This window comes from Buceros rhinoceros, unplaced genomic scaffold (genome assembly GCF_000710305.1).
Source record: "Buceros rhinoceros silvestris isolate BGI_N320 unplaced genomic scaffold, ASM71030v1 scaffold5292, whole genome shotgun sequence".
NCBI lineage: Eukaryota > Metazoa > Chordata > Aves > Bucerotiformes > Bucerotidae > Buceros > Buceros rhinoceros.
The window spans coordinates 7,783-20,882 of NW_010398277.1; the positions used below are offsets into that span (position 1 = coordinate 7,783).

At 38.4% G+C, this 13,100-nt stretch overlaps 1 protein-coding gene across 1 annotated transcript in view; it reads left to right on the forward strand.

The window, feature by feature from the left end:
• Window positions 1-1,538: 1,538 nt before the first annotated feature.
• LOC104488930 (estrogen receptor-like) overlaps window positions 1,539-13,100 on the forward strand; it is a 27,211-nt gene continuing 15,649 nt past the window's right edge. The window contains exons 1-2 of the mRNA XM_010131030.1: window positions 1,539-1,656; window positions 1,894-2,032. Coding sequence (XP_010129332.1) covers window positions 1,539-1,656; window positions 1,894-2,032 — 257 coding nt within the window. The remainder of the gene's footprint in view (window positions 1,657-1,893; window positions 2,033-13,100) is intronic.

Sequence of the window (13,100 nt, forward strand, 5' to 3'; positions counted from 1 at the left end):
GCAACCTGCTGCAGAATAGTGCGCAGCCCTGCGAACTGATGGCAGTGTGACTGGCTGGCAAACTCCAGACACCGCATGGGAACATGTGGCCCTGTGTTGCTGTGGTGCTCTTCAAGCATTGGCACAAACACTACATAAATTTTTATGTGGTGTTGTACTACGGCAATACTTAATAGGAAACACGGTGTTTGTTGTTTATTCTCCATATACAGACCGCAGTTTCTTTCTGCCAGTTTTATTCTGGAGACCTGTAATCAGTGGTTTGTAGTTAAGAACGTTGCTATTTTAAGTTTTAGCTCTACTGTTTCAGGCTGTTTGATGACTCAGGCAAATGCCATTGCAACAGTCTGCGAGGTCTGAAAGTAGTTTTTGCATTTGGTAATAAAGCAAAAATACAGGAAACTGTATTTTTCTTTTCTTTTTCTTTTTTTTTTAATCCTCAGTAGTTACCACTTTCATAAAAACAGCAGGTACTGCAACTGTCTAAATTAATTCCTAATGATTGATAGATGAGTTTTATTTCAGACATGTTAAAGCTGTTTCCTTTTTAGAATAGGCTAATTAGCTCTCTCAGATATTGTCATTAAAAATAATTATATCACCAACTCTTTTGCAGAACATACCAATATTTTCTAAATTATTTGTTCCTTCTCTTCCTTTTTGATATTTGAAAAATGTATTTTGTTTAACTTTAAAAATATGTGCCTTTTCTTTTTTCCCTTTTTCTTAAGATAGTACTTGAGCGTATGTCAGGTATATTCCTTGAAACTGCCTCAGTATATACCTCTAGTGAGGACACAAGAGAAGCAAAATCACTGCCATTTACTGGGTTGGAAAGGTAGTTTACCTTGTATTCTGAAGACTGATATGAATCAATTACAACTGGAAAAAAATATGGTGAAGTTCAATAATGTTTTTCACTCAACACCGAGTAAAAGACAAATAAGGTCTGTTTTAAGGGAAGTTCTACACCTTTAATGTTAGCAAGTTCACATTAATTTTAAAGAACAACGTATGCTGGGATCTAATAACTTGTGTTATGCAATCTCCCTTTTTGCTTATATATTTGTTTTGAAAGTAATATCCATGAAAAGTGAGGATCACAAAATCTGTTCCTTGAAATGAACACAGGAATGACGATTGTCATTAATGTTTCATATCTTCCTAAAATCATTATTCTTTCATATTCATATATTAGTATTGCTGCAAATGACCTCTTCATTTTGCATTCTTTTTTTCTAGAGCTGTTTAAATGCAGAGTAAGAGAAGTTACCTCCTTCCTCCACGAGCTATAGTCCAATAGATATATAAGCAAGTGGTTTATTGGTGAATTCTGATTGTGCAGTGCTTAGTTTATTTTGAAATGCTGTATTGGGCCCCTTCCACATATATACATCACTTAAAGTATGGTGAATTGGTCACAACTTTGTAACACAGCATGCCAAACAGAAAAGTGGTCTGGGATTAGCTGATTAGAGCTATCATTCCATTTTATAAAAGGCACTTTTCCATTCTCCCTCCATCATGTCTCAGGCAACATGGCACTGGAGCAGACAGCTGCCCCTTTCTGCAGTGTCTGCCCAGTTTCCCAGGCCTCTAGAAACTGGTGTATGGGTGAAGATGCCTACCTGGCTCTTGCTCTGCTTTTGGAGCAGGGTATAACCAGGACACAACCAGGGAGATAAAAAGTGCTGACTGTTCTGTGAGTTGGAGTCATGATGGACCTAATAACAACCAAAACTTAGCCTAAAATGTAAAGAGAACAAATATCTGGTTTATTGTGGGTTTTTTTGGTTATCCAGCTCTAATGCCCTTTTTAACCTGCCTCTCTGATTAACGTTGTTCCACTTACAAAACTGGAGTGTTTTCACTGTCTCCTCTTTATTCTTTCAGGATTTGTGGATTTAACACTCCATGATCAGGTCCATCTACTGGAATGTGCCTGGTTAGAGATACTGATGATTGGCTTAGTCTGGCGCTCCATGGAACATCCAGGAAAGCTTTTATTTGCACCTAACCTTTTACTGGACAGGTCAGTCTGCATGTTACTGTGAATTATACAAGTTAATTTATTTCTGCTGCAATCAGATTAATTTTTACCTTACAGTCATCTCACTGAAACTACAATTTGACAGTACTTCATGAATTAAGCAGGATTATAGTAGGTGAGCCTGGAAAAAGGACTCTAAAAAATCTGAAATGCTCTGGAATGTGATGCTGGTCATTTACTAGACAAGTAACAGATGTGAAATTTGCTGGAAGTACTTTCTTTCAAAGGCAGCAGAAAATTACTCTTAAAATCTGTACTTTTTGTTGCAAAAAGAAATTAAATTAAAGTTAAATACTGAACCCTAATCACTTTAATTCAGATAATTATTTCTGCTTTCTTAAAATTCTCCTAATTATTCTTAGCTAGAATGGGTTTATCCAATCAGTCAGTCAAAATGTTAGAATAAAGCTCTGGTGGAGTGTCAGTTGCAATTTTATTTATTTGTAGAGAATACATTAAATTTTTTTCTTTTCTGAAAACTGGAATCAAATATGTAAAACACACATCTGCTTGCTGTCCTAAGCTTTTTTTGGCCAGTCTTGCTAATATGCTGTAGGTGTTTCTAATTGAGAGAGGAAAAAAGGCATCTCTGCTATACGATGATATCCTGGATTTTATCTGGTATTCTTCCCAAATGAAGGCAGGAAGGTTGATAGATTGTCAACATACATTCTAGCTACCTTAATATAAAAAACTTACGTTCTCTTTTTTCCTAGTCATGAAAAATTTCAGCCTTGGGAAGAGTGTTAAGAGAGAATAACCAGTGAACAGGGGTTTTGACAAATGACCGTGTTAGGATAGAGTTATCCCAGCTGTTGGTAGTTCTCTTCAGTCAGACTTCAGTTGAAGGCTACCTCCCACATAGCAGAAGGGGCAGGTGAGAGCTTCTGTGTATGCACTGGTCACTTCAGGGCAGAGCTTTGCTTCTTGGTCTGCATTGAAGGTGGAGGAAGAGCTGAGCTAAGGATCTAGAGCATGTGGTGAGGCAGCTAAGAGCTCGGCAAGCTTTTGATCTCATCACATAGCTGCAGCGAAAGCGAGCAACAGCAGAGGGAGGGCAACGAAAAGCGGAGGGTAGAGCTTTCAGTTACTGCAGCCATTAGTTGGGTGAATGAGTCAAAACTCTTAGCAAAAAAAGTCTTTTGAGCAGCTTGCTCTATTAAGTGTGGGGTACTGAGATTTCATGTTTGCATTTATGCAGCATTAATTCTTTGACTCCCCTGCTCTATTTGAAAAAAAAAAAAAGGTTTAGTTTTGTATTTTAGTAAAATACAAATGACATTGTCTAACAGTATAAAATATAATATTACATAGGAATAGAGAAGCATTTATTGCCTTAGGAAAAACCCTACTCCACTTGTGTAAGCACATGGTCTGTGAGTTATGGAACTAGATATGTATAAAGCACATCCTCATTTGGGGTACAGAAGCTATCTGCTTGCCTAAGTGTAAGTATAGTCTTCTCAAGAGAACACACCACCTTTAAAATATTTTCTTAGTTCACATAAGAAGCAAAATTTACTACTGCGGGAAAGTAAGTGTAGCATTACATTGAAAACTACTATAAATTGCAATACAGCTTCCAAAGACCAATCCATCTGTTCCACATTCCTCAATACAGGCTGTGATAAAAACTGATGGAATACTGCAGAGCAGAGCCAGCATACCACTTCCCCTCCTCTTAGCTAGGAAAAACAGCTAGAGGAACATTTGAAACTTTGGTCTTCCTCAGCTAAAAATTCCCAAGCTCTGAATAAGATGGAGTCTGAACAGTTGATTCACATGGTTTAAGCCAACTCTGCTGGTTTAAAGAAAACAATTGCATGCAACTGGAAACACGTATTACTGTAGGGCTCAAAAATCATAAGCTGCATAATCGAAATAGGCTCTTTGTTTTCTGACTTTCAAAAAAGACTGTTTCTAATAATGTAGCTATGTTACATCTTCTCATTTTCAAATAATAAGAAACATGTTCCTAAACCTTCATACACTTGACACACTCCACGTGGCAGAGTTATTTACTGAAACTAAAATAACAGATTACTTGACTCTGGGGAGCTCTGGTATGCTAATTAGTTAACTAGCTGTTGATTTATCCGTTAATTAGCGCTAACAATAGTTTGATGTGCTAATTTGATTTAGGCAAGTTGCCTTTTGAGAAAGTTACAGGGCAAAAGTACATTGTCAGATTTGAAAAGACGGGACAGAGACAGATTCAAAGTCTATTTAACTCAATGGAGTCCCTCCACTGCATCAAATATTTGGGACAATTACCATAAGTGCCAAAATTGTTCGATGCTTTATTGCTGTTGAGCTAAATAATGAAATCATATGATTTAATGGCTAAAATAATGGAAAAGGCGGATGTTGTAGTACAGTTTCTTCTCATCTGTTCTCTCCTTACCCTTCATCATATGCTTTACAGGACACTCCTTTTCAATATTTTTATCCCCAGCATTCTGTCCTGAATCCCCACCACATTCTCCCTGTTACCTGAACTATAGGGTTACCAGTATTTGCAAATATCAGTTTAGTCTATAATCCAGAGTCACCAACTACAGATAATAAAACCTAAATCTGTCTCTATCCTGTGTTTTTCTGGATTTAGTTCAAATTCAGTACCTCTAATAAGGAGCTGTACCACATTTCGTGTATGCCTCTAGCTCATTCGGATTATTCTGTGGCAGACATCCTCTCTGATTTGCACATCTCTTTCATTTTTCTCTCTAACAGATTCTTTCTGTCTAGAATCTTGGAGATAAATAGTTGTTTGTATACATCTGCACATAATGCTCAGGTCACGTCAAGTTTTGTTATGCAACTTTTTTACCTTTTGGCTAGATAATTACAGTCTTGTCTTTTCATATCTGTCTGAAATGCCATAAAAATAGCATTCCAGCTTTGCTTTTTTTTTTTAACAAATTTGATTTTTTTCTTCTCCCAGCTGACTCCTCTTACTTACTTGGCTCGTATTAAACACAAGCTTGTCTTGTCTCCGAAGATCTTTTAGAGACTGTCTTTTCTCATTCTATGAGAGTCTACTCATTGCATTTTCATATAAATACCTCTATGATGTTCGTATGTGACAATTTACACTTGGAAGACTCCTTGAATCTATCTGTAAAGGAGCTCTTTGTTATTCATCTTAAGTTCCTTAACATTTCGCTTCTCCTATTAAAAAAATTATACAACAATTAAGCTGCCAATATGTGTAGACTGCTGCCTTCTGTATGGATGAATATCATCATCACTTTATCCTTTTTTATTTCCACTGTCATGTAATTAGAGAGGGTATTCTGTGGGATAATTCACCCTTTCTTATTCTGTTAACGCACTACTTAAACATTTAAGTCTTGATTCAAAATCAGGACTTTTAGCAGTCTGCCAGTTACATATATCTGGTACGTTTTTACAGTCTACAAGTGATACTATTAAAAAAAGCTCAAATGACAATAATTATGGATGAGAAAAATAGTCCCAATCAGGAAATACAATGGCACACTCACAGTGCTTGCGATTAATGTACAATACCTGATGCAATCAAAGAAAGCCCAGCATAAATGCAAGACTTTTATACACTGTTTTTGAAAATTAGTATCTTGTGTAAGGCTAATCTAGAAGAAAAGGCTTAGGTTTCTAATGGGACAAACCAGATGTTTCCTGTCTGGAGAATTCCCAAGAAATTAGAGCTTAAAAATTGCATTAGACTAGGGCTGAAACTTGTCTGGCCTGACAATAGGCTGTTTATAATTTTGAAGAAAATGTAATGTTTCTTCAGGAATGTCACATTTTATTATATTTTTAAAGGATTTGTTGCATTTAAATTTCATGCTGATCAGAGGTTACTCAAAGGTTTGAAATATAATTGTAAAGAAACTCATGGCAGAAACAACTGAATTGCTGACTGAGGTGGATTTCTCACCTGAAACATTCTCAGTGTCAGCAAATTGGGAAACATAGTGCTGTGTTTTAAAAAGGTGGGTGGAACTTCTTCCCAATAAGCTTGGTGACTTCTGAAGAGGAGAATTGGCTGAGATGTGAAAGACATGACGTAGTGGTAAAGAGTCACCATGTATTTTGTGAGGGGAAGCCATGCATCACGAATATATTGGAGATCTGTGAAGAAATTAACCTGCAAGTGGATGAGGGAGATCTAGTCTGATTTCCAAAAAGTGTTAAACAAGACGCAAATTTTATGTACACAAATATGAAATTATACAATAGGAGAAGAATAATCCTGGTCTTCATAAATTGCTTTCTGAGTTGATCTTTCCACCTCACTATTGACAGTAGTCAGTTCTATGGAACCAGCAGTTCTTTGCTCGACAGTGCAGCTTCCCCTCCCCGCCCCCACCAGTATCATTACAAGAGGAAAAAGAAAGAGTACAGATCAATATTATTTCACCGTTTAGATCTGTGATGCCTTTGTGCTTGGAAAAACAGGCCTCTCTTATTTTCCTTATCTTAACAGGATTATTGAAAAAGCAGGAAAAGTATCCAGAGGGATTGCATAGGCAATCAAAGAGAGAGATCAGCTTTGATACAAAGAATGACTAAATAGCCTGACTTCTCTGCCTGTGATGCTCAATAGACATGATAGGAATTGCATAAAGTCATGAGCATGTTGAGAAGATGTATGGAAACCCACAAGTTACTATCTCTTCCAAGCTAGCACTAGAGGTAATCACTCGAAATCAGCAGATCCAAATGCCTTTACCCTTACCCCAGAGCTAAATATACCTTTGATATGAGCCAGTACAGCTGTTCTCATGTTATGTCCTAATGCTATTTTCTTATGGTGATTGCAAAAAATGACTAGCAGCAAAAGATCAGTCCAGGGACTTCTAAAATTCCAGTTAAATGTAGGAAGTATTTCCATGTTTCTACCAAGTTATTTTTTTCTTTCTGTGGAGAAATCTAGTCTGCTGTTAATTTTTTTTTTTTTTTTAATTTGGAAACTCTTGTTCACTTCTTCTCGTGCTTAATGGAGCTTCTTTATTCTTTCCAAAGCAATTGAATACTTTTCCCTTTAATGACTTTCATATTGACCAATGGTAGGAGGCCATGGATCTCTTCACACTGCAGCTAGCACAAACAGCATAAAGACTTACAGCATTCACTGTGTGACTGGGCAGCTGAATAATTTACTGCTTTCATGGCTTTGGTCTGAAAGTTTCCCACCACATCCAAAAAGAATATTTTATTTTTTCTTGCAGATAGTGCTTTCCAGTGCTTTGATAGACAGATTAGATACAACAGAAGAGTATTAGGATGAAATCCAAGCGTGTTTTGCTAATCACACACCTTGTAAAATGTTCCAAATGCCTCAGGACATCACACTTGTCTGTCACTTGAGTAAATTCACAGTGGGGTTTTTTGGCACTGTATAATTGTGGATGAATGAATTACCATTATTATATATTAGAAAAATGTAAACAGAGTGGTCACAGATGCTTGAATCAGAATGCCTCATCAGTGACCTGCTGCTCTTATTTATTTCAGAGGGGAAAAACCCATAGGCGACAAATTTGCACTTGAAAATGAATTTGAAAAAAATAAATATTTTATTTTCAGCCCATCTTTACTAGCAATAGATTCTGTGCTGGAAACCCAACTCAAACAATTATTTTGTCATCAGACTACTTAACTGATGAGTTGAATAGATCAACTCGTACATTGTTACGGAATCTCTTGAAATAATTAAATTTCTCTTCCATCTTTCAATTTTTTTTTTGTATTTTGAGGTGTATTATTATATTGTAGATCCCAGAGAATGAAAAAAAAAATATTACAAGAGCCAGAATTATACATCTTAAAACAACGCAAAAGGAATAATTTCCATTTATTGTAAATCAGTCTTTATCGTACTTAGGAATAAAATTCAAAGACTACCCAATTTTGTAATTCATACAACCTAAATGTAAACCAGGCGGACCCTTCCAGAGTTCGGGGAGGTGCTGGGTAATGCTTAAAGTGAAGAACTCCTTAAGAAACAAACAAACAAATGAAAAACGCCTCTCATTTTAATATTCCCGATTCTCAGCTGTTAAAAAAAGAGGTTCCCTGGCTGGATGTGTAGGCACAGAGCAGAAGTTTTCAGGGAGAATGAAATAATTCCTGGATTCAAGATAGCCCCTATGCAAATTCTAAGACTGCTTGTTGATCTAGTCACACGGAGCTTGGAAGCTCAGGCCCCAGTTCTAGGTCAGGCTGAACTGTGATGCTGAACTTTCCAAAATTGAATTTTCTTTGCATTTCTGATATGAAGATAATTTTAAAAATATATTTGGCTTTAAGGTGATTCAGACTAAATGTAAATTAAACTGAAAAAGGCTTTCCTCTCAACAATAATGACATCTTTTCATCTTTTTGTAACTTTTTATTCCCACATGGAGGGCATTCATAATAATTTTCTAATACAAATGTCTCAAACGCGACAAAAATTAATCAGTTTTTTTAGAATTATTATATCAACACTTTGGAGATTTTTTCTATCTGACATATTTGGAGAAGCATTTTGCATCATACTTTGTAAATAAAAAATTAATTTAAAAAGTGTGTAGGAGTTAACTGGCTATAGGTTTCAGACCTGATTCGCTATTCCTGAAATGTATGGTGTACTCCTACTTCATCTGCTTAGGTAGGTGATCCTCTGCTGATCTAATCAGGAAAGACATTTAGTCACGGCTACATGGCTCTGAGGACAAGGGTCAAGAGCATGGTAGCCCTGGTGGTCAATTTGCTTGGGTTGCTGAGGAGAAAGTGCTTGAGCAAGAGCAGACAGATTCTACAGGTTAACAACCAGTTATAAAGCTGTTGTCAACAATAAGGGTTCTACTTTTATGATCATGGAACCTGCTTTGAGGATTGAAGATGACTAGGAAGAGATGGAATCAACTTCATCAAGCGAGGTAAAAGTGTGATTTTTCACAGGCTGGCCAACCTGGTGAGGGAGCTTTAAATGAAGAATAATGGGAGGGATATGATGACCCACAATCAATTGAGGAAGGTGGTAGATCGGGCTGGCAAGAGGAGAGTTTGGTGTGATATGGACAGGAGAGATGTTGTGACCTACAAAATGTAGTAGTAGGAGGAGAACCCCCTAAGTGTGTGAAGGCACATAAATATGGAATACCAACAGGACAGCATGACGGTGGAAGAGCCATGTATTTTCTAGGAAATCAGCACAACTGGGTGCTCTCTGACCAGCAATGCTCTCCCTCAGCAAAGAATGCAAATAGCCTCCTGGGCTGCATTACTGGCAGATAGAGATATGAGATCGTTTCTCACTGCTCAGTGATGCTGAGGCAGATCTGGCATGCTGTGTTCAGTTCTGAGCTCACCAGTAAAGACAAACATGTACATACTGAAGTGAGTCCAGTGAAGGGCCACAAATGATGATTAATAGACTGGAGCATCTCTCATACAGGAGAGGCTGAGAAGACTTGGATGTGTGTAAATACTGGGTGGGGTGGGGAAGTAAAGACAGAGGAATATTCTTCTCAGTCATAGGACAAGAAGTTGTGGAGTCTCAGTCTTTGGAGATACTTAAAACCCAACAAGGTATGGTCCTGAGCTTGTCGTCTGTGGCCCTGCTCTGAACAGAGGCATTGAGCTGATGATTTCCAGACAGCCTACCCAACTTCCTCAATAGTTCCTGATATTCTGTGACTGTTTATTCGTGGTATTCTCTTTTCTCTTTATACCCTGCTCTTTGGAGATTGCTATTTTGTTCTAGAGTTTTGGGGGCTGATTTTTTTTTGGATTTTATGGTTTTCCTGCTTACTTTTTTCACAGTATCTAGAGTTACTGGTTAAATGCAGGATGGTCTGAATTAAAATTTCACTGCTGATAACAATTTGCTCATCTTTCAGTTACTGATAAAGCATAGTGTTGTAGAAAAGGGAGAAACCTCAGTTAGTTAAGTAGCCCTCCAATGCCTATCTGAGAGTATCTAAGGCACCTCAATGGATGTTTTTGATTTGGTCTTAAAACCTTGGAGACTGTTTTCCCGATACCCCTCTTGGTTAAGGTGATTTAGTGCGTCTTTTATATAGGAGTAGAAAACCTTTATCAATGTCTATTAATAGAATATCTCTGTGCTCAGCAAGACCATGGAGCAGATTCTCCTGGAAACAAACAATGCCAGAGCACATGGAAAATAGGGATGCGATTGATGAAAGCCAACATGGCTTCAGTAAGGGCAAATTGTGCCTGACAAACTTGGTGGTGTTTTATGACAGGGTTACAGTGTTAAGGGAAGAGCAACTGACAACATCTACCTGGACTTTTGCAAAGCACTTGACACTGTCCTGCCCAACATCCACTGTCTCTAAATTGGAGAGACACGAATTTGACGGATAGACCACTAGGTGTACAAGGAACTGGCTGGATGGTTATACTCAGAACTGCAGTCAACAGCTTGATGTTCAAGTGGAGATCAGTGATGAGTGGCATTCCTCAGGAGCTGATATCAGGACTGGCACTGTTTAACGTGTTTGTTGGTGACATGGACAGTGGTATCGAGTGAACCTTCAGCAATTTTGGTGAAGACACCAAACTGTGTGGTGTAGTCGACATGCTTGAGGGAAGGGATGCCATCCAGAGGGACTTTGACAGGCTTGAGAGGTGGGCCTATGCAAACCTGGTGAAATTCAACAAGTCCAAGTGCAAGGTCCTGCACCTGGGTTGGGGCAATCTCGAGCACAAATACAGGCTGGGCAGAGAATGGATTGAGAGCAGCCCTGCAGAGAGAGACTTGGGTGTCCTGGTGGATGAAAAACTGCATATGAAGTAGCAATATGAGCTCACAGCCCAGAAACCCAACCACATCCCAGGCTGCATCTAAAGATGTGTGGCCAGCAGGTTGAGGAAGGTGATTCTTCCCCTCCGCTCCACTCTGGTGAATGCCTGGAATACTGCATTCAGCTCTGGGGTCTCCAGCATGAGAAAGACATGGACCTGTTAGAGCAGGTTCAGAGGAGGGCCACAAAGATGATCAGAGAGCTGGAGCACCTCCTCTGTGAGGACAGGCTGAGAGAGCTGAGGTTGTTCAGACTGGAGGAGAGGAGTTCTGGGGAGACCTTATGGTGGCCTTCCAGTATTTAAAAGGGGCCTACAGGAAAGATGGGGAGGGACACTTTATCCGGGAGTGTAGTGATAAGATGAAGGGTAACAGTTTCAAACGGAAAGAGGGCAGATTTAGATTACATATTAGGAAGAAATTCTTTGCAGTGAGGGTGGTAAGACACGGGATCAAGATGCCCAGAGAAGCTGTAGACAGCCCCTCCCTGGGCGTGTTCAAGGCCAGACTGGATGGGGCTTTGAGCAACATGATCTAATGGAAGGTGTCTCTGCCCATGGCAGGGGAATTGGAACTAGATGATCTTTAAGGGCTCGTCCAACCCAAGGATGGGGCTTTGAGCAACATGATCTAATGGAAGGTGTCTCTGCCCATGGCAGGGTAATTGGAACTAGATGATCTTTAAGGTCTCGTCCAACCCAAACCATTCTATGATATAGGTCATGTTAATGTATATAAAAAACATCTCTTGTCTTGAAGCTAGACACCAGTATGCTTAAAGCCTGTAATAATGTTCTAATGGATAGAACATTTAAAAATGTTAAAATATTTTAACAATTCTTTGATGCTTCAGAAATAGCACAGGATAAAATGATTTTGCTCTGTCTTTTACATGGTCCTCATCATTCTATATTTTCTTTCTTATTTGGCTTTATTTTAACATCCCTCATTTTGTCTGTGCTAGCTCAAGCAGCAACCAGAAGAGACATCAGAAAAGATTAGCAAATCTCAGAGGAAGGGGAGTTGGTAATTTTGTTGATACTAAAAGAGGTAGGAATTGCCTATTTGAGCCTCAGACTCAATCCTAATTGTTGCTTTGTTTTTATAGAAGAGAGCGAGCTGTGCTTTTCAACCTGTTTTGGGGAAGTGATGATGCCAACAGGAGTAACTTAAAGAGCATGTGAAAAGCTATAAACATTACTAGCCAGCTCAGTGGAGGAAAAGAGATCCTTGCTCTTGGGTGTCCCTTCTACTCCTGCTTTTTTCCTCCCTCAAAATTATGTTTGGAACTGATATTTCAGTTTTATTTCTTATTTGGAAAATGTCTGTTTCAAGAAACTCTTGAAGGGAAAAAACCTTCCATTTCATGTTGAATTATGCTAATTCCAGTCCAGTACTTCTTCAATTGCCCAGCTGTGAGTGATTCTTAGACTATGATTCATCCATTAACACTAATGGCACATATTTTTGATTAAGTAGCCAAAGATACTGTGTTTGTTTAAACAACAAGAAATAATTACTCCACCAGAGCTGTAAATCAGCTGAAAAAGATTTTAGTGAACTACCCCCCACCCCAAAAAAAGAGTAAAAAAAAAAAGAAAGTAAGCAAAACTAATACTTGGTGATAACTTTCTGGAAAATGTGTGTGTTCTCACTGTAAGTTTCCTTCCTCTGAATATGTGTCCTAGTCTCTGGACAAATAGATGTTCCTCCTTGCCTATGTCACAAATGAATAAGTTATTGAATTAGAAATAAATCCTAACCAAATATAATAGAAGTATGAGAATAAGATAGAAGGGTGACAAAATGCCAAGACGACATGCATTGAGAATGAATAGACTGTAATGACTAGGAAGGATTATACTCCTTCCAAACCTTCTCCAAAATACATCCAGGCTTAAAATGATGTTTTTTCTTCTCTATTTTATATTCTGTGCCACATTTATGCACAAACTGAAGCCAAAGGGCTGTAATACGCTGTGTTATCAAACCTTATTTGTATAATTTGAGGACTGATTTTGTTCTTTACTCAGGTGCTGACTTCATACTTGGTTAAAAAGCTCCACACCAGGAATAAATCGTTGCTTCTAATCATAGAATCATCTGGTTGGAAGAGACCTTTAAGATCATCAAGCCCAATCCTTCACCCTGCACTGCCAGGGTCCCTAAACCATGTCCCTCAGCACCACATCCACACAGTTTTTAAACACCTCCAGGGATGGGGACTCCACCACCTCCCTGGGTAGC